The sequence below is a fragment of the Dasypus novemcinctus genome, chromosome 31, assembly GCF_030445035.2.
Source record: "Dasypus novemcinctus isolate mDasNov1 chromosome 31, mDasNov1.1.hap2, whole genome shotgun sequence".
Classification (NCBI taxonomy): Eukaryota; Metazoa; Chordata; class Mammalia; order Cingulata; family Dasypodidae; genus Dasypus; species Dasypus novemcinctus.
Genome location: NC_080703.1, coordinates 33,814,646 through 33,837,601, shown reverse-complemented (window position 1 = coordinate 33,837,601; position 22,956 = coordinate 33,814,646). Strand labels below are relative to the sequence as shown.

The 22,956-nt window shown below is 41.5% G+C and overlaps 1 protein-coding gene across 14 annotated transcripts in view; it reads right to left on the bottom strand.

Moving 5' to 3' along the window:
* Positions 1–22,956, bottom strand: part of THRB (thyroid hormone receptor beta) — a 468,309-nt gene that overhangs the window by 100,945 nt on the left and 344,408 nt on the right. For 9 of the 14 annotated variants that reach the window (XM_058290895.2, XM_058290890.2, XM_058290894.2 and 6 more), the window contains one exon: positions 18,353–18,613. The exons of the other annotated variants lie outside the window; for them this stretch is intronic. In XM_058290895.2, coding sequence (XP_058146878.1) covers positions 18,353–18,613 — 261 coding nt within the window. The remainder of the gene's footprint in view (positions 1–18,352; positions 18,614–22,956) is intronic. 14 annotated transcript variants of the gene reach the window in all.

Sequence of the window (22,956 nt, the reverse complement as noted above, 5' to 3'; positions counted from 1 at the left end):
TCCCCTGTGCTTGTCACTGTCCTAGGGTTTGACCCTGTAGGGTCCAAGGCTGCCCTTGAGGAATAGGAATCATGCCGGTGGCTTCTTTTTTTCAACAAATCAATTTTATTGATACATATTCATAAACATACAATTCATCCAAAGGGTACAATCAATGGTATTTGCTAGAATCACACAGTTGTGCATTCATCACTTCAATCACTATTAGAGCATTTCATTATTTCAATACTACTACGAATAAACAAAAAACAAACAAACAAACAAGAAAATTCCTTACCTCCCAATCACTCTATGCTCCCCCACTGTACACAGCTGCTGCTTCTGGCTAATCTATCCAAAGTGTATAATCAATGGCTTTTAGTGTAATCACAATGTCATGTATTCATCATCTCAGAAACTTTATAGCCATTTCACTACTCCAAAAAGAAAGACTCCACGCTCCTTAGCATTCCTTCCACAGACCTACATAACCACTAATCTCCTTTCATCTTTATAAATTGATTTATACTTACATTTTATAGAAATGGAATCTAACAACATGTAGTACTCTCTGGTCTTCACTTAGTTTTTTTTTTTGTCTGATATTAACATTTTGTACTTTCAACTTACATTTGTGCAGCTTCAAAGAAAAATGGTCATATATGCATTTCTACTCATTCATATTTCACATAATATATTTGTTCATAATGGGACAATCATGCAGTATTTGTCCTTTTGTGTCTGCCTTGCTTCTTTCAACATAATATCCTCAAGGTCCATCCATGTTATCATATGTTTCACGACTTCATTTCTTCTTACTGCGGCATAGTATTCCATCCTGTGTATACCCCACAATTCCTTTATCTATTCATCAGTTGATAGACACCTGCATTGTTTCCAGCTTTTGGCTATCGTGAATAACACTGCTATGAACATTGGTGTGCAGATATCTATTTGGGTTACTGCTCTCAGTTCTTCTGCATATATACCTAGCAATGGTATTGCCAGGTCCCATGGCAAGTCTATATTCAACTTCCTTAGGAACTGCCAGTCCTCCACAGTGGCTGTACCATTCTACATTCCCACCAACAGTGAATAAGTGACTTAAAAAAATTTATTTTATTTACTTATCCCTCCCCCACCCCCCCAAATTGCTTGTGCTTGTTGTCTGCTCTCTGTGTCCATTCCTTGTATGATCTTCTGTGTCTGCTTGTCTTCTCTTTAGGCAGTCCTGGGAACCGATCCTGGGAATCTTCTAGAGTGGAAGAGAGGTGCTCAATCTCTTGAGTCACTTCAGCTCCCTGGTCTGCTGAATCTCTTATTGTCTCTCCTCTGTGTCTCTTTTTGTTGTGTCATCTTGCTGCTCCAGTTTTCCGCATGGGCCAGCACTCTGCATGGGTCAGCACTCTTCTTAGGCTAGTTCATCGTGCAGGCTAACTTGCCTTCACCAGAATGCCCTGGGAATTGAACCCTGGACCTCCCGTATGGTAGACAGGAGCCCAATTGCTTGAGCCACATTTGCTTCCCAGTTTTCTGACTTTTTAATAGCAGCTATTCTAATAGGTGTGAAATGATATGTTGTTGTAGTTTTGATTAGCATTTTCCTAATTGCTAGTGAGGTTGAACATTTTTTCATGTGTTTCTTCACTATTTGTATTTCTTCTTTGGACAGTTGTCTTTTCAAGTCTTTTGCCCGTTTTTAAATAGGATACTTTGTCTTTTTATTGTTGAGTTGCGTGATCTCCTTATATATCATGGATATTAAACCCTTATCAGATATTTGATTGCTAAATATTTTCTCCCATTGTGTTGGCTGCCTTTTTACCCTTTTGACAAAGTCCTTCAAGGTATAAAAGTGTTGAATAGGTCCCATTCATCTATTGTATTTTTTCTTTTGTTGCTCGTGCCTTGGGCATAAGGTTTAAGAAACTACCACATACCACAAGGCTATCCAGTTCTCCTAGCAGCTGATGGCTTTTTGCTGGGACTCTGCTGGCTCCCAGTAACCTGAGGATTCTTGGAATACCTTTATAGCCCATGATCAATATGCCATTCACGCTTTTGTCTAAATTTGGCTTAAACTTGTTTGCAGTCTCATCCTACTGGTTCCAGGTCAGTCTCGGCAAGCAGAAGGTAGGTGGATGTTTGTCTTCAGGGGCACTATATCTCATGCAACCTTAACTACGAGGCTCCCGTTGTACACTGTACAGCCTGACAATGTGCACAGAGGTACATGGCAGTTCTCCTTATTTTCTTACTCACCCACTTCCCCACTCTCCCCACCCTTTTGTGGCTTCCTTCCCTTCATATTCCTGCCATTGCTTTATTGGATCCTGTCAAGGGAGAAAGGAACCTGATACAATTTATTCACTTGGAGATGCTGGCAACTTGATATGCTACCCGGCCAGGAAAGACCACAAAACAAGGGCAATGATGGAATTACAGGCATTCTGGGTAACCTCTGGGACATGTCCTGGGGAAGGGAAAGACTTTGAATCCCAGTGGTCATCTATGATGTCTTTGTAAGGATGGCCATCTCAACAATACCTGTTCAATTTCAATGCAAGGCCAGTAAGCTAACTATGCACACTGCGCCAGATTTTATATGAAAACTACCTGTTGAAAGTCTCAAGGTATTTGGTAATTACGTCTGTAATGTTCTTGGCTTTAGAAATTTCAGTCCTGCCAGTACCAACTAGTAGTTATTCTCATATGGGCTTTCCACATCTGTGATAATCAATCTGCTTCTCATACAGTTTTTTCAAGCTTCATTATAATAATAACTTCCATTTACTGAAGACTTACTGTATCCCACCAGATGCCCTATGAGCTTGTTTCTTTGCATAATCTGATGAGGCAGGCTCCCATTGTACAGATGAGGAAGGTGAGGCTCAGACAGGCTAAGTGGCTGTCCCAAGGCTCAATGGCTGGCAAGTGGCAGCACTAGAATTAGGCCCCAGATCACATAATAGGATATGTATTGAGCCCCACTTCTCCCATCATAGCAGCTCTAGCTGCCCAGCAGCTTCACTTGACAGTGGGCCTTCTGGGGTTCCCAATTACTTTCTTCTGGGGTTCCCAATTACTTTCTTCTAGGGTTCCCAATTACTTTCTTAGGGTAACTGGCATTTTGCTGCCCTTGGGTCACAGCAGAGTTTAATGGTGCAGAGCTCTGACTCTGGAGCTGGGCTGCCTGAGCTCGAATTCCAGTTCAGTGCTTCATACTTTTCTTGGACTCTTATTTAAATTTTTAATTTTTAAAGGGTTTGAAAAAAAAACATACCTTGGTTGTACTGATGGATTCTTCTGTCAACTGTATATTCCTCTCCTATAGCTGTGTAAATGACTTTTTTTCTTCATTTTTCTTTATACAGGGCTTCAATGTATTTCAAGTTCAGACTAGCTGGAGGAGGGGGCATGAGGCTGAGCTGCTTGTGATCTAACATTATTGTCATTTATTTAGTACCTACTAAGTGCTGGGCACTATGCCAGGTGCTTACATACGTTATGTTTTTTCATTTTTATAACAAATCTGGAAACAGGTTATTATTACCTTATGTAATAATAAGTGCTGGAGGAGGTGGGCGGGGCTGAGCTCTCAGGCAAAAACAGTAGATGAGGGGCAGAAACTGTCTAAAGGAGCAGTTTTGGGGATCTATGGACCAGGAGAGTGCTGTGTGCATCATCCAGGAGGGAGGGAGGACAGAGAGATGAAGAGGCTGACAAGAAAATCTGAGTTCCTAGCCCCCCACAGCTGGGAACAGCGCCCACCCCCAACAGGTGAACAGCCTTGGTAAAACCCGTGGCTGACAGTAGCCCACTGAGGGGAATGGACATGTCCTCTCTGGGAAAAGGGAGGGTGCAGTGGAGGGCTGAGTGTGGTATCTTCAGCAAATTTAAGCAGCAGGAGCTGGATCTCAATCACGGTTCTAACCAGCTCAGAAACACAAGCCAGGAGAGGCTGAAAGAATCACCTCCGTGTAAAGAGTCACGAAAGGGCACCATCTGCTGGCAGGCTAGGAAATTGAAGGAAAACAAGATTTTTGGAGTCACTCTTGTCCCTACCCACAGGCCTCCTTGGATCTGGTCTGCGCCCCATTACTGCTCTGGCCCTGTTTTGATAACTTAAACAGGGCAATTTTAAAGGTTTAGAATGTTTAACCAAAAATCAAAGAAGAGCCATGTAACAAAACCACTAGGCAAAAAAGAGAAATTGAACATCAGAGTACACTTATAACATGATCAGATGCCTAGAATGACAAGTCATACTAAGAAATGGGAGGAAATGTCCCGGCCAAAGGAACAAATGGAAAGCCCTGACACAGTGTTTAAAACCACAAGCACATGTTCACACAAATCTCCTAAATCAAATCAAGGAACTGAAGAAAAATATGGTTAAAGAAATAAAAGACATTAAGAAGACACTGGGTGAGCATAAAGAATTTGGAAGCTTACAAAGAAAAGTAATGGAGCTTGTGGGAATGAAAGATGTAATGGATGAGATTAAAAATACATTAGAGGCATATAACAGCAGATTGGAATTAACCAAGGAATGAATAAGCAAATTGTAAGATGGAAAATCTGAACTTGAAAAGACAGAAGAATAGAAAGAGAAATGAATGGAAAAACTGAACAGGGTCTCAGGGAACTGAATTATAGCATGAAACAAACAAACATGTGTAAGGAGGGTGACAGAAGGAGAAGAGAATGGAAAAGGAAATAATGACTGAAATTTTCCCAACCCTTATAAAAGAACTAAAAATCAATATCCAAGAAGGACGATGCACCCCAAACAGAATAAATCTGAACACACCTACTCCAAGACACCTACTATTCAGAATGTCAAATGCCAGATACAGAGAATTCTGAAAGCAGCAAAAGAAAAGCAATTCCTCACATAAAGGAGATGCTCAATAACACAAAGAGCCATTTTTCTCATCAGAAATCAGGTTGGTGAGAAGGCAGTGGTATGATATATTAAATGTACTATAATAAAAAAGCCTGCCAACCATGGATTCTTTATCTGGAAAAACTGTCCTTCAAAAATGAGGACAAGTTTAAAGTCTTCACAGACAAACAAAAACAGAGAGAGTATGTCACTTAGAGACTAGATTTATAAGAGATACTAAAGGGAATGCTCCAGCCCAAAAGAAAAGGACAGGAGAGGCATGGAGAAGAGTGTAAAAATGAAGATTGTTAATAAGGGTAACTGAAAGGGTAAAAGCAGACAAGGGTAAGATATGACAATGGAAAGCTAAAGGATAAAATGGACAAAGTAAGCAGTGCCTTTACAGTAATAACACTGAATGTTAATGGGCTGAACTCCCCAAACAAAAGAAACAGACTTGCAAACTGGATAATAAAATAGCTTTCTATATGTGTCTACAAGAGACTTACCTTAGACACAAGGACACAACCAGATTAAAAGTGAAAGGCAGGAAAAAGATATTCCATGCAAAGAGTAACAAAAAAAAAAAAGAGCAGGAGTAGTCACTAATATTAGACAAAATAGATTTTAAATGCAAAACTGTAGTAAGAGATGAAGAAGGTCATTATCTATTCATAAAATCACCAAGGAAAAATAACAATAAATATGTACCTAACCTGGGTACCCCAAAAAACATAATGTACACACTGGCAAAGCTAAAGGGAGAAAGAGAAGTCTCTACAAAAATAGTTCGAGACTTCAATACACCACTCTTATCACTGGATAGAACATTTGGACAGGAATAAGGAAACAGAGACATTAAATAATATGATAACTGAGCTAGACCTAACACACATATAATGTACATATATAGTACATTACATCCCCAAACAACAGGATATGCATTCTTCTTAAGTGCTCATGGGTCTGTCTCCAGATTAACCACGTTAGTTCACAAAAGAGGTCACAATAAATTTGAAAAGACTGAAATTATACAAAGCACTTTCTCGGATCATAATGGAATGAATTTGGAAATCAATAACAGGTGGAAAAATGGAAAATTCACAAATATATGGAGATTAAACCACAAACTCTTAAATAATCAGTAAATCAAAGAAGACATTGCAAGAGAAATCAGAAAATATCATGAGACAAATGAAAACAAGAACACAACATATCAAAACCTATAGGAGGGAGCAAAGGCAGTGCTGAGAGGGAAATTTATAGCTTTCAATGTTTACATTAAAAAAGGAAAATGAGCTAAAATTAAAGACATAACTGCATACCTGGAGGAACAAGAAAAAGAACTGCAAACTAATCCCAAAGCAAGCAGAAGGCAAGAAATAACAAAGATTACAGGAGAAATAAATGAAGTGGAGAACAAAAACACAATAGAGAGAATCCACAAAACCAAAAGTTGGTTCTTCAAAAAGATCAACAAAATGGACAAACCATTAGCTAGACTGACACAGAGAAAAAGAGAAGATGCAAATAAATAAAATCAAAAATGAAAGGGGGCATATTACCACTGACCCTGCAGAAATAAGAGAGATCATAAGAGGATACTATGAACAACTGAATGCCAAAAAACTAAACAATGGGGAAAAGGACTTGGCCCAGTGGTTAGGGCGTCCATCTACCACATGGGAGGTCCGCAGTTCAAACCCCGGGCCTCCTTGACCCATGTGGAGCTGGCCCATGCACAGTGCTGATGCGCACAAGGAGTGCCGCGCCACTCAGGGGTGTCCCCCGCGTAGGGGAGCCCCACGCGCAAGGAGTGCACCCGTAGGGAGAGCTGCCCAGCGCGAAAGAGGGTGCAGCCTGCCCAGGAATGGCACCGCCCACACTTCTCGTGCTGCTGACAACAACAGAAGCGGACAAAGAAACAAGACGCAGCAAATAGACACCGAGAACAGACAACCGGGGGGCGGGGAGGGATTAAATAAATAAATAAATCTTCAAAAAAAAACAAAAAAACTAAACAATGTAGATAAGATGGGCAAATTCCTAGAAACACAAGAACGATCTACACTGAACCTAGAAGAAATAGAAGACCTCAACAAAGAAGAAATAGAAGACCTCACAAGAGATTGAATCAATCATCAAAAATCTACCTAAAATGAAAAGCCCAAGACCAGATGGCTTCACAGGTGAATTCTACTAATCATTCAAAGAAGATTTAATAAAATCTTGTTCAAACTCTTCCAAAAATTTGAACAAGAAGTAACACTTGAAAACTCATTCTATGAAGCCAACATCACCCTAATACCAAAGCCAGATAATGATACTACAAAAAAAGAAAATTACAGACCCATATCTCTAATGAATATAGATGCAAAATCCTCAATAAAATACTTGCTAATCAAATCCAAAAGCACATTAGAAGACTCAAATATCATGATCAGGTGGGTTTTATTCCAGGTATTAAAGTTTCGTTCAACACAAGAAATCAAATAGTGTAATACACCACATTAACAAACTGAAGAAGAAAAATTACATGGTCATCCCTATTTACACAGAAAGGGCATTTGCCAAAAAACAGCAGCCTTTCTTGATAAAAACACTCTGAAAGATAGGAATTGAAGGAAAGTTTCTCAACATGATAAAGTGCATATATGAAAAACCCACAGTTAATGTACTCAACAGTGAAAGACTGAAAGCTTTCCTGCTGAAATCAGGAACCAGACAAAGATGCCCACTGTCACCACTGTTATTCAATATTGTGGTAGAAGTTCTAGTCAGAGCAATTAGGTAAGAAAAAGAAATTCAAGGTATGCAAATAGAGAAAAGAAGCAAAACTCTTGCTTTTCACTGATGACTTAATCCGATACCTAGAAAATCCATAAAAATCTACAACAAAGCTACTAGAGCTAATAAACAAGTTCAGCAAAGTGGCAGGATAAAAGATCAATATGCAAAAATCAGTAGTGTTTCTTTACACTACTAAGGAGCAATTTGAGGGGAAAGTCAGGAAAAAAATTCCATTTGCATTAGCAAGTAAAAGAATAAACTTAAACAAGGACATAATGGACCTGTATTCAGAAAATTATAAAACATTGCTAAAAGAAATCAAAGATGACCTGAACAAATGGAAGGACATTCTGTGTTCATGGCCTGGAAGAATAAATATCATTAAGATGTCAATTCTACTGAAAATGAATTACAGATTCAATGCAATCCCCCCAAAAATTCCCACAGCCTTAAAAAAACACATTTTTTTTTTTTAAGAAATGGAAAAGCCAATGATCAAATTTATTGGAGGGGTAAGGGGCCCTGAATAGCCAAAAAAATATATTTTTTAAAGATTTATTTGTTTATTTATTTCTCTCCCCTTCCCACCCCCACCCTAGTTGTCTGTTCTCTGTGTCTATTTTGCTGCGTGTTCTTCTTTGTCCACTTCTGTTGTCAGCAGCACAGGAATCTGTGTTTCTTTTTTTGTTGTTGTGTCATCTTGTTGTGTCAGCTCTCCGTGTGTACGGCGTCATTCCTGGGCAGGCTGCACTTTCTTTCGCACTGGGCGGCTCTCCTTACGGGGTGCACTCCTTGCGTGTGGGGCTCCGCTATGTGGGGACACACCTGCGTGGCACGGCACTCCTTGCGCGCATCAGCACTGCACTTGGGCCAGCTCCACATGGGTCAAGGAGGCCTGGGGTTTGAACTTCGGACCTCCCATGTGTAGATGGACACCCTAACCACTGGGCCAAGTCCACGTTCCCAAAAATATTTTTAAAAAGAACTAAGTTGGAGGACTCTCACTTCCTGGAATTAAGGCATATTAAATGATGTGGTAAAAACATCATCATACTTGTGTGAAGCTAGACATATTGATCAATGGAACTGAATTGAGAGTTCAGAAATAGACCCTTACATATATGATCAAGGTATTTCTGACAATGCTGATAAACCCATCCAGCTGGGTCAGAACAGTCTATTCAACAAACGGTGCTGGGAAAACTGGATATCTATAATTAAAAGAATGAAAGAGGACCCATATCTCATGCCTTCTAAAAAAATTATCTCAAAATGGATCAAGGACCTAAATATAAAAGCTAGAACCATAAAACTCCTAGTAGAAAACGTAGGGAAACGTCTTCAAGATCTTGTGGTAGGTAGTGATTTCTTAAACCTTATACCCAAAGCAAGAGCAATGAAAGAAAAAAATAGATAAATGGGACCCTCCTCAAGATTAGAAACCTTGGTGCTTCAAATTACATAGACAAGAAGGTGAAAAGGTAGCCTGCTCGATAAGAGAAAGTATTTGGAAACTACATATGCCATAAGAGTTTGATTTCCAAGTTTACAAAGAGATCTACAACACAATGATAACAAGCCAAGTAACTAAATTAAAAAATGGGCAAAAAATCTGAATAGGCATTTTTTTCTAAAGACAAAGTACAAATGACCAAAAAGCACATGAAAAGATGCTCATCACTATTAGGGAAATGCAGATCAAAAGTACATTGAGATATCATTTCACACCTTACAGAATGGCCACTATTAAAAAAGTAGAAAACTACCAGTGCTGAAGAAGATGTGGAGAAATAGGAACACCCCTTCACTGTTGGTGAGAATGTAGAACGGTGCAGTCTCTGTGGAAGACAGTTTGGCAGTTTCTCAGGAAGCTAAATATGGATCTGCTGCATGATCTGGCAATCCTGCTACTAGGACTATATTCAGAAGAACTGAAAGCAGGGTCGCAAGCAGATATTTGTACACCATTATTCATACTGGCATTATTCACAATTGCTAAAAGATGGAAAGAACCAAAGTGTCCATCAATGAACGAATGGATAAACAAAATGTGGTATATACATATGATGGAATATTATTCAGCTGTAAGAAGAAATGAAGTTGGGATGCAATGATAACATGGATGAACCTTGAGGACATTATGTTGAGACACAAAAGGACAAATATTGTATGGTCTCACTAATATGAACAAAATACAATGTGTAAACTCACAGAGGAAAATTCTAGAATATAGTTCACTAGGAGACAAAATGTAGGTGGAGAAGAGGGATCTGATGCTTAATGTATGTAGAATTTTTAATAAGCTTGGTTGTAAATGTGTGGACATGGATAGAGTTAATGGTAACACATTATAGTGAATATAACTAACACTGCTGGTTTATAAATGTGATTGTGGCTAGGGGTAGTCTAGGGACGTAAATGTCATTTGAGAAAAAGCTAGAGGATAATCTAGGGAATGTCTACCATAGTGGACTCAGTGGTGGATAAGGATTGTTGTTTACAGTGCACATACAAGAATGTTCTTCTATTTCAAGGTTAAGAATATGGGGATATATGGGAAAAATGTAACTTTTGGGCTATAGTTAAGAGTAATATTGTAATATTTTTGCAGCATTGACAAAGATGAAACGACATCAATTTCTAAGGGTCAGCATTAGGGGGATATAAGGGAGTAGAGGATTTTTTACCTTTTGGAGTAATGAAAGTGTTCTAAAATTGACTGAGGTGATGAAGGTACAACTCTGTCATGAAATCGAGAGCCACTGAATGCATACTTTGGATGGACTGTACAAAGCAAGGGGCTGTAGAACACAGTTAATGCTGTCCTGAATGAGGGACTGTGGTTAACAGTACAAATATGAGTACATTCTCTCCTGAACTATGACAAACATACAATACTAAAACATGGGGTTAATAATAGGTGGTTTGCTTGAAAAATACACCAAATGTAAGATGGACTATAGTTAGCAGTAATATTTTGATGATGTTCTTTCACCATTTCTAACAAATGTTCCACAGCAACGCGAGGTGTTGGGGGGGGGGCGATGTATGGGAATTCTGCACGGTATGCATGATTGTTTTGTAAGCTCACAATTTCTTTAATAAAAAAAAACGAAGTGTCCAGAGATGTTAAGCACTTTCCCTGAGTTGGTGAGTTAAAGGGCAAGAAGCCTGTCTGACTGCAAAGCATATGGTCTTAACATTTAAAACAAAAATTACACTACTTATTCATTTTTGAATTCTTGCTACAAAAATTTTTGAGTGCAGCTGTCTATTAAGTCAAAGTTAGCTTCCTCCTTTAACCCACCTTTTCCTTTCTAAGGTATCTACTGTTACCAGGTTGATGTCCAGTGATGTTTTCTATGAACATTTGTGCACACACAACTATGGAGACTTTCATTTATTTATTTATTTTTATTTATTTCTCTCCCCTTCCCCTCCATTGTCTGCTCTCTGTGTCCATTCGCTGTGTGTTCCTCTGTGTCCGCTTGCATTCTCGGCAGCACCAGGAATCTGTGTCTCTTTTTTATTGCGTCATCTTGCTGCATCAGCTCTCCATGTGTGTGGCGCCACTCCTGGGCAGGCTGTGCTGTTTTCACGCAGGATGGCTTTCATTATGAGGTGCACTCCTTGCACGTGGGGCTCCCCTACGTGGGGACACCCCTCCATGGCACGGCACTCCTTGTACGCATCAGCACTGCGCATGGGCCAGCTCCACACGGGTCAGGAGGCCTTGAGTTTGAACCTTGGACCTCCCTTGTGGTAGCTGGAGGCTCTAGCCATTGAGCCAAATCCACTTCCCAACTATGTAGACTTTTAAAACTATAAACTGGACCATAGTGTACTTACTGCCTGCTTGCTGTCCTTTATGCATTCCTACAATCAACTCTTAAAAACATTTAAAAAAACTTTATATTCTAGTGTTTGCTTTAGATGTACCAAAATTTATTTGAATATTCCCCTAGGGATGAACATTCAGATTTCTTCCAGTTTTTCAGGAACAAAAACAAAGCTGTAAAAAACACTTCTGAACGTACATCTTTGTATTCTTTTATAAGGGTTTTCAGGGGCAGAGTATTATTTGAGCGACTGCTGGTCCAAACACATTTTACATTATAATAGACACGACTAAATCAGCCTTGGAAATGGTCCATTCACTCCTCCATGCTGCATTTGAAGGCCACCCGAAGCTGGATGGAACAGCGCCTTGAATTTCAGAGGTTTGGCTTCCTTTGGCATTGCATATTCTAATTTTTTTCCTGCCCTCCACTCCAGCTGCTAAGAAGGCTTTTCCTTTCCTGCTTGCCCTTCTCCGACTGTCTGCCCTGCTCTCCTTATGGGGTACTCTTCCCCACCTTTGGAGTATCAAATCACACACTTCTCTGACATCTCAGAAGCAAGGAGAGAGCACTTATTTTCGTGTTGACTGCTAAGGCTCCCAGAGCGCCCGAGGAATATAAATCACGCTGGTGGCTCTGGGCTAGGATGGCAGACAGTGAGGTATGGTGGGCTCGGGCAGAGGGGAGTGCGGAGATGGATGGAGCAGAGGGTGGTACTGGTGGAACGGCTCAAGCTTTTCAATCCTCCGCCTTCTAAAATACCCTTCCCCTGAAGATGTCCTTGTATTTACTAAAGGACCAAGATAGCGATCATCCCCTGAAAATGTGACTGTCTAACCTGAAGGATTAGAATCCATGTGATGACTTGACTTTAGGTCTCCCATTTTCAGAACACTTGGTTATCTTGGTAAATGAGAACGGCACATCATTTAAAATTGTCATCATCGATTTGATTCATTTCATCGCCTAAAGAGCATGAGTTGATAGTCTGCCTCTTTGCTGACGTGAGATATTATTTCGAAAATTACTTAAACTTAATCTTAAATCTTGGGAAGTGGTGTAATAAATTTTGGTACGTCTATAAGCAAGAATAATCTATAGCCAATAAAATCGGGTTTCAGAAGAATATTTAATGACATGGGACAATGTTCAAGATATATTGTTAAGCATTAAAAGCTGGTATGTGCACAGAAAAAACCCCTGAAATAAAATAATACTTTTAACAGCGCTTGTCTTTGGGGGATGAAATAATTTTTCAAAATTATTTTTGTTGAACTGTTTTGGGAATTTTCATTTTTCTGCAATGACCATATAGGGGCTTTTATAATCAGAAAATAATTTGTTATGAAGATGACTTCGACTAGCTCCTCTTTTCTTCCTGGCTGTCTGAGACTCAATTTTCTTGATATTAAACATAAAGTGGGCTTGCAGGGACACTTCTGTGAGGTCACTAGGCTCCTGTGGTCCTTTTTCAGATCTGACCCATGAGGCGGGTTCGGTCCCTGTTTGTTTCTCCTCCATGGTCCCCTGTTTCAGGGAAGTCCTGATCTACACCAAAGACAAACATCAGAACGGGGAGGGCTGACTTCCTGGGTGCAGAGGGCATGGCTGGACCTGGCTCCAGGGCCGGAGACCTCACCAGGACCCAGCCTTGGGGGCCCAGTGGTACCCTGGAAAGCAGTTCTGGAAAGCAGTCCAGGAGGTATATCGAGGATAGAGGGGGAGAAGCCTAGAAGAACTTAGGGGAGGATCAGGGTCCCCGTGAAAGAGCGTGGAGTTCTCAGAAGTGCTCAGGTCCCAGGGATGGGTTACTAGGACAGACATTAAGTGGAACACCCAGTAGAGAATGAAGTTAAGCCAGGCCTAAGGAAAGGGCCAATCAAGAAAGGTGGGGGAAAGTGGACTTGGCCCAGTGGTTAGGCTTGGCCCAGTGGTTAGGGCATCCGTCTACCACATGGGAGGTCCGCGGTTCAAACCCTGGGCCTCCCTGACCCGTGTGCAGCTGGCCCATGCGCAGTGCTGATGCACGCAAGGAGTGCCGTGCCACACAGGGGTGTCCCCCGCATAGGGGAGCCCCATGCACAAGGAGTGCGCCCCGTAAGGAGAGCCACCCAGCGCAAAAGAAAGTGCAGCCTGCCCAGTAATGGCGCTGCCCACACAGAGAGCTGACACAACAAGATGACGCAACAAAAAGAAACAGATTCCTGTGCTGCTGACGACAACAGCAGCAGATAAAGAAGAACACGCAGCAAATGGACAGAGAGAGCAGACAACTGGGGGGTGGGGTGGGAAGTGGAGAGAAATAAATGAGAAAAAAAAAAAGAAAGGTGGGGAAGTGACTGTGGCTCAAGGGACTGGACTCCTGTCTATCATATGGGAGGCTCTGGGTTTGATTCTTGGGCCTCCTGGTGAAGGCCAGCGCATGCACACACCTGCGCGGACAGCTGGCCCAACAAAAAAGAGACACAGAGGAAAAAGACAATGAGAGACACAACCAAGGAGGGAGCTGAGGTGGCTCAAGTGACTGAGTACCTGTCTCCGACATCGGAGGGTCACACACAGGATCGATTCCCGGTGTCTCCTAAAGAGGAGGAGAGAAGAGAAGCAGACACAGAGGAACGTGCAGTGAATGGACACAGGGTGCAGACAGCATGCACAAACGGCAAGGGTGGCCGGAATAAACACAATAAATCTTAAAAGAAAAAAGGTGAGACTCAGGTGGCTCCCCAGGTGTAGTCAGGGACAGGAATATAATGCACATTCATCGATTGCCCACTAGGTGTCAGATACTTTCCTATACAAAGGATTTCAAGCACATTCTCAGGCACTTTCTTATATATTCGGGCCTTAAGAATTACCTGGAGGGGCTGGTTAAAGAGATTCTTGGGTTCAATACATCTGGCCTGAGATTATGCTTTTCTAACAAGCGCAGGGTGCTGCTCGTACCACTGGTGCGTGGACTGCACTTTTTTTTTTTGTACTTAAAATTTTTTATTTTCAAAGAAGCTTTAGATTACATAAATGTTATATCAAACATATTGGGGATTCCCAGATGCTCCACTCCCTCCGCCCCCAAGAATTTCTCCCATTAACAACATCTTTCACTAGTATGGTACAATTGTTCCAATAGATGAACACATATTAAAGCACTGTTGCCAAACACGGTCTATAGTTTACATTATAGTTTACACTCTGCCCCGCACAACTTCATGGGTTAAGACAAAATGGAGAATGGCCTGTATCTGTCACTGCCACTGGACTGCATCTTGAGCAGCTTGGGAAGGGAGGGGACAAGCGGGCGGGATGAGGTCCCATCATATGGTGATGACATCTCCAGGGAGGGGTAGGGTGGGGTTCGAGGGGCGAGTGTGGAGTGTTTACGGTGTGGGTTGAGGAAGAGAAGGGAACCCTGACTTTTGACTGGAATATCTTCTGGAACTAGAGCAGATCTGAACTGTGGGCACTGCAGCCGAATGTAAGGGCTCCGCTGCTCTCATTCTGGATAAATGTGTTAGCAATTAATTTCCTTAGAATAACTGTTGTAGACGTAAGCGCAGGTTTATGCAGATTAAAATAAAAACCAGTATTTAGACCAGAAATGGAAATCAAAATCTTACATCGGAAACATACCAAAAATAAGCCTAAAGGAAAAATATGTGAGAGCAATAAAAAGTGTCTGTCAGTCATTATTAAACTCTCTGAGATGAAGGACCATTTAAAAAAAATATCCAACCCATTATGGACCCATACGTGGTTCGACTACATAAGCCTTTTACCCAGCTCTGGCTTGGTAAGTCTGACCAGGCAAGCCTGACAACACCCAATAGTCTATACTCGGTTCAGCAAGATGAACCCACTGACCATGCCTTGGGTGCCAGTGGCAAAGGCAGCTTGCGGTAGCAGTTTCTCTCCCTTTCTGTACTTGTGTCCCCTGAGAGTGGTAATGAACAGGATGGAGGAGAACACAAGTCCACAGCCATGCTTACAGGTGCCCAGGTTCTAGACTGGCTAGGTTACTGATTTGGGAGATGGTCTTAGCTTGCAACTTCAAGAAGTACATTTGTTCTTTAGGATCCTACAGGATCTTTTGAGATCTGGCAGGACCATTTGGTTCCTATTGATTCCATTTTGGGCCCTGATGGGCCTAGTTGGAGGAATGTTTGGCCCACGCTGCTATTTCTCCATGCTTGGACATCGAGGCCACTGTCCTATACATAGTAGATGCTCACTAAACACGGACAGGTTCAATGCAGGGGATTGTATCCCTGGACTCAGGTATCAAGCAGACTTGGAGGCAAGAAGAGACAGCCAGGAAACAAAATTCCCAGCATGATGCCAAACAGAACTCTCCTGACAGTGATTACATAAAGGTGGCAGACGAGCAGAGCAGATGGAGCGCCACCTCCAAGAAGAAAAGGGTGACTAATCGCATTGGTTCTCTCGCCTCACAGCTGCCGCACTAAACACAGGTGGCCCATTGCAAATCGCTGAAATTCAGTTTATGAGGTTCTTGGACCATGGTGACTCAGGTTTCCTGGTGGCATTTTCATGCTGAATCAAGGCATTGCTGCCCAGCCATGGCCAGGTCAACCTGGCCGTTACTCTGGAAAGCACAGGAGAGTTTACCCCAGGTGTCCTCTTTTTAATATGAGAATCTTAAGGATAGACGTGAGTTTTAATTACATTTTCTCATTGAATACTCCTCCAACTTTCAGAGAAAGAGGACACACAATGGATCAGCAACTCCAACCTCCCTGAAATGTCACGCCCTGCCCCACACTCACCTGGTCCTGCACTCCTTGCTCCTTTCCTTAATTAGGAACAGGGCAGTCCCAGGAATTGATGTGATTTAGTGATGCACTGCTAATTGGAATCATGATTACAATAATAGTTAAGGGCTGCCACCTAAAGAGCACGACCTGCCAGGGACGATGCAAAGATGCTTGACAACATCATCTTCTTCAGTTCTATCAATAATCCCATAAGTCAGCGTGTCAAGGACAGAAAAAGGCAGGGCTGGGATTCTAATCCAAATATATCAGACTCAAAAATACGTGGTCTGAGCCACCGCTCTATACATAGGATCTTGGCTACAAATAGAGACTGCTCCATCTTGCTGTTCATGTGCGCCAACCAACTGAAAGGCAAGGTGTCATGAACTCTAGGTGCTCAAGCCTGAGATTTCTTGCCGATGAGGGAGACACAGATGGATCCCATGAATGAAAACATACAGGGAGCCGCTATGAATGAATCAAATTTAGGGTATGAGGTTCTTAGGCCAGGAGGATACTAGAGTTTCCTGGTGGCATTTTCACTGTGAATTAAGGACTGACAGGTTTTGATGTCAGCCCATAAAACTTAAAGATAAAATCTGGATGCAGATGTGAAGACTAAATCTCAACCCTATTTCAAAGTACACGCGCACGCACGCACATACCTCCTACATCCTCCTTCTAAAAATTCTATTTTGCTCTTTTTCTCAATATCAATTTCCCCAATCTACAAAATAATAAAGATGAGAGACAGTTCAGGCACAAACAGTTTCTAAGAACATGTACAGTTTTGAATGCACTCAACTCAGAGCTCACACCACTGTTCTATTATTATTTTTCAATAATCCTATTTTTATCTGGAAAAACCTGCACATTCAACTTCCCAGGTCAATTGGTAGATCCAAGGAGCTTTGAAGGTATCTTCAGAAAAAGCTAAAGGACCAAATTTTTTTTTTTGCAAGAGAGATAAATATAATCATGTGTTTATATTCAAATGAGGACAGTTTGCAAAAGTCCTTCACAGCTCACATAGAGGAGTCTTGACAAACTTTCATTAATATATCCTGGCATTTGATTACCAAAATTTTTAACTACACAATTTCAAACTTTATCATGAATTAAAATCCTTAAAGAAAAATGTAAACAACCTTTTTTTTTTTTCCAGGTCTCTCTATACATTTTTTTGTTGTTGAAGTATATCATCCATACATGAACACACAAACAATAAGTGGATAGTAAAGATTGCGAACTTACAAAATAAACATACATAACATCACACAGAGGTCTCATACATCACCCCTCTTTGCATTGGTGTGACACATTTTAAACGACCTTTTAAAAACAAAATTAGATGGAAAAAGAGTGGGATGTTATATGAACATAGACCTCTGATCACAGAAATCGATTTAAGAAGCAAAGATTTTGGGGGAGCCCTAAGACAATCAAGTGATCAGCACAAAGCCATCTGTCAGGGTGGAAGGAACCTGAGGAAAAGACCAGTTAAATCTAATGCAATCAGGAACTGAGGCCAGTTTACCTGATTTATTTATTTATTTTCATGAGGTGACAACCTCCTAACACCATAATCTCCCCTTTCAGGATAATGACATAGGAGGTAATGAATAAAAGAAAACAACTTAAAACCTCTCTTTGAGGCTGGCTTGTCTATTTACATTAGAGGGAAGTATTGAGAGCCAATTAGCTACTGGCGCAATTGGAAAAAGCAGTGCACCTGCCCCCCACAAACCCACTCGTGCCCGCACACACGCGTCTAAGCAAGCGGTTATCTAACCACAGCAATGTCTGTTTCTACTCAGATTCCAGAGTGGAATTAAAGCCAAAAACTAACAACCCTTCTGCTCATTAGAGAAGTAAAAACATCTTCCCCAGTCCCCCAATAACACAAAACTGAAATGGACTGCTTTCCTTTGGAACCTACTTATTTATTTACACGTAAAAGAAGAGCTGGGGATAAAGACACACGGATGTCACGTATCAGAACGAACGGAGACGAGCCCACAGGTACAACACGGAGTCTGTTGCTTCTTGAAACACTTGACATGGGCTAATAAAAATCGGATTACCTTTACATTTCTTCTCTTCCGTTTGGAAGGTCTGGGCGCTTGAGACACTCTGGTCGCTCCCGTCCTCGTGATCCAGGTGGAAGATCGAGCTGGGCCAAGTGGCGTGGATGGGATGTGGCGACGACTGTTCATTTTTCAGCGAGCTCCGCCTCTCTGAATGGCTCTTCCTGTGCAGGCAGGAGTCAGACATTCCTACTAGCTCCCAGTCGTGGTCTCGGTCTGGACAACGCTTCGGTTTGTCCCAGGCTGGAAGGCCATTTTCTGGAGGGATGAAAACACGAGATGACGAGCTGTGGGCATTGCCAAGATTTTGTTGAGACGCAGAGATTTGGAAGGCAAGTTGTTTCTCAATTCTTTGGGGGCTGACAGCATTCCCATGCACCTTCACTTGAAGACAGTGATAAGACGCAGAATTTGTCAGCCTCGGGCACTTAGCCACCACTGTTGGATTGCCTGCTGGAGTAACCAACGCATTCCCTCTTTATTTTTAGGACCTAGAGAGACTTTCGTTCCTGCGGGGGAAGGCTGTGCTTTGCGCCAGTCCCGCTTCCACAGCAAAAGCCCAAGAGCAAGTTCACACCGACTTAGGTGACCATTTGAGGCCGAGGGTCAGGGCTGGCCATGGACAGGACTTAAACACACAGGCTCAGCCTCGTTTGACTTGGGTTTTAGCACAGGCTGACCTGAGGGGCACCCTGTTCCTTAAGTGGGACTTGCTCAGCTGGCCCTGGCTGAAGCTGACGGCCCCGTTCTCCTGATTGCCACTGCCCCGGATGCCCAAGGAAAGAGCCAAGGGGCTTACAAACAGAAACTTTGCAAATGGTGTCGATGTCTTCCCAAACTGGCGCTGAGAGCAGATGAAGGAAAGCAGCGTGCTTTGCTTGTGAGGCCAATTAAGAGCGCCAATGATGGAACAAATAGCCCTACAATCTCTTTGGTTGGGGTATCAGGCAGTTCATTATTTAGGCATACTTGATTGTGTTTCTATTCAATTTATTGGAACTTGAGGGTCTGCCCTCTAGAAAATAGGCAAAAATAGAAGAGTAAAATGAAAACTTTCTCTGGTAGTAATTTTTACCTCCTTGAATATCTTTATTGTACATGGGTATAAAGTAGAGAGTAAAAATGAGCATGTTAATACATATACATAGATAAATGTATATCTATTTGCATGCATAGTGTACACATTAAAAAAACAATCCATCTGATCATCCATATACATTTCCAGAAATGTGTAGGCTACTGATTTACAAAAGTAGAAAAAATAAAATATAGAGTCTGGACTTTTAAAATGATCATATACAGTGAGTGAAAGATGGTAATTTATATGTGAATTTTCTTTTATAATGACATTACCAAAGGAGCATGGATATCCATCTCCCTGGTGGTTAGAGAGACAAATTTATCCTGGGCTGTGCATTGTACAAGGAATTTTAATTTATCTTTTAAACTTTCAAAATGATCTTTATATTAGTTAATACAGGGATAAAAGTGTTCTAGGTTTTCATAAGCTCCCTCTCTGAAATTACCAGATGTGTACAGCTGATATTGGTTAGAATGGTTTTGCTAGAAGTATAAACTACTTTCAGTCACTTTTGGAAGTTGCATCTACCCTTTTGGGACTTTAGGTTACTGTGTGAAAATTCCAAAGCCCATTCGCTCTTCTATTTCTATTCTAGGAGAAGACTGTAAACAATAACAAATAGTCAACACAATATATGGCAACGCTGTGGCTGGAAATAGCCTAACTTGACCAATAAGTAAGCTCCCCTTAAAACATGCTACAACGTTCTAGCTTTTGGATGAAACAAGAAGGCGAGTTACTTCTAAGAAAGGAAGGTTACATTTGGGGTGGGGTAGGCGTAAGAGGGCCTCCCATTTTCCTAAGAAAAATGGCTGGGATGGTTTGGGGAAAGGGCTCCTTTCACAAGCTCATAATTACTGTCTGTAATTACATTTATGATAATGACATTTAGTTGCTTAATTGGCAGTTTTATTGGTGGCAGTGCTGCTAGGAAACCTGGGGGTCGAGAAGCCCTGGTTGGGCTGTGGGAAAACTCAAGGGATTTATTTAAGGATTCTTGATTCTTATCCCCCCCAAGAACGGGGACACATTCCCACAGAGGGCAGGGACATCTGCTACCCCAGCCTCCCCAGATTGGGCCTAGCAGGGATGCTGTGGCTAGTAAGAACAACTACATGATTGTGATTGGCAACAAGGCTTTTCAGGAATTACCTTCTATTTCTATGCCCAAAGTCCATAAATCTTTGATTGCCCCCAAACTCAAACCAAGGGGATATGTCTTTTTTCAGAGATACCAAAATCCCCAGAGGTTGGCAGGCATGATTGTTTTGTAAACTCACAACTTTTCAAAAAAAAAAAAAAAAGTCTACAAAAGTTCGACTAATGGTTCTCAAATTTTTGTGGTTATCAGAATCACCTGAAGAGCTTGGCCCAGGCTTATGGGGCCTGGGCATTCATAGTTTCGCCAAGTTCTGCAGGTGAGTCTGATACCCAAAAGCATTTGAGATACACAGCATGAAGCGACAAATCTCAGGTAGGAAAACAAATTGTTGGAAGGTTTGGGATATGCAGTCTCCTTCTCAGACTCTCATGTTTTCCACGGCTCTGAAGTACCTTACATTATAATGCAAAAAATCAATAATGGTTTGAGGTCTAGTGAGTGAAGCATTGAAAGTCGGATGTTAATTGGCTGTAATCCTATAGATTTCAGGTAGGGGTGTAAATATGTGTTTACTCAAAAAGCCTATTGTTTTGAGGATGATCTGTAACATGAAGCACGCAGCAGGAGAAATAAATCTTTAAAAGGGGAAGTCTTTAGAAAGGATAATATCTTGTTCTTCACCTGAAATGTGAACCCTTTCTTCTCTAATGGATCCCAGCGAACATCTGGCTTTTAATACTTCACAAGCTAGACACCAAGACAATGAACCAATTAAATTTGTCAGTTATTATGCAAATAAAGAAATAGAATAAAAGAAAATAGCTGCTTAGCTAGGGACATCTGAACCGCTACTAAAAGAACTAGACACACACTGGGCGGTGTGTCTCAAGGGAGTTTAGACTTGAGTGCCTGAGTCTCCATTTGATAACCACAATTCTAAAGGCTTTGAATGGCACAGCACTGAAGGGCTCTTTTGCAAAAGAAAAACAGAAACATCGATCCCATTAACGTCACCTACAATGTATCTCTAGAAATTTCCTTAAAGAAGACAGAAAATAAATCTTTCCTTCAAGAAAGTGCATTCTATTAAAATGCTCAACTATTACAGGACACAAAAGCCAACTCATATCTTAGAAAACAGCTAACGCTGAGGAAATAGGATCAGGACAGAGTGGGGGCGGGGGAAGAGCTGAGTAGGCTGGGATTTCAGAGCATTCATCCTAAGAGTGTTTGGGTTGCATTAAAAGGTCAATACTAGGCACTCAGCCCTCAAACCATGTTTGGTATTAGGGGCACATGTGATCCAGGATTATTATTGTATAGCAACAGGACATTCTGGATGACATTTCTAATGTCCATTTTATTGTTTTATTTCAACCCATAAAGCATAGCCTTGCTAAATCTCAGGCTATGTACATACCAACTGATTTTTATTTCTGAGTCATGCAGTAAAGAGATTGATCACTGGTTGAGCATTTACCAGGGGCCAGGTATGAGCTGGACACTTTTATTTTACCTTATGAACCTCCCAGGATATTCCCTGCTCGATTGACAAAGAGCCTAAAAATATAGGAGCCCTTCATCTGCTTTTTCCAACCTTCTGATACGTTCTCATTGCCTGCCTTAGTTTGAGGAGTAGCAGTTGACCTATTAATCACTATCATTTGATTAGTACTTTGAAAGTTTTTCATTTTTATTCATAACTGGCCTGCTTGTTCTCACTTTCATCCACCTACAATCTACTGCTCACACAGCAGCCAGCGTGAGCTTTTAAAAATATAAATCAGAGTGTATCACTGTGCTGCTTAAAATCTCACAGCAACTTAAAATCTCTCCTGGAAAAATGTCTTGAGTCCTTGGCCCAGCCTATCCCACTGAGCTCCTCTCTGGCTGAACTCCTCTTGCGTGGCCCTGCTCTTTGCTCGCTATCCTCTAGCCACGTGGGCTTCCTTCCTTGTCTTCTAACATGTGTAGCTTATGCCCACCACAGGGGCTTTACAGAGCTCTTCCATTTGCCTGGAAAATCCCAGCACCTTTCTAAATTCTTACATAATCCTGTTGTTTAGGTTTCAGAGCCAGCTTTCTTGATCGCTAAATTTAGAAGCAGCTCTCCAACCATTTCCTATCATACCGTAATCTGTGATGGTTAGGCTATTGTGTCAACTTGGCCAGGTAATTGTGCCCAGTTGTTTGGTCAAGGAAGCTCTGGGCTAACTGTAATACAGGGACATTTATGGACTTTAGTCACCATTGACTTTACTGCAGTGGTAAATCATAGATAGCTGGTTATAATTACATCAATCAGGGAGATTGCCGTCAGCAATGGGTGACGCTTAACCCAATCAGTTGAATGCCTTAAAAGGGGAAGTGATTCCAGCATTGAGAATTTCCCAGCTTGTCTTTGGACAGCCAACGTCT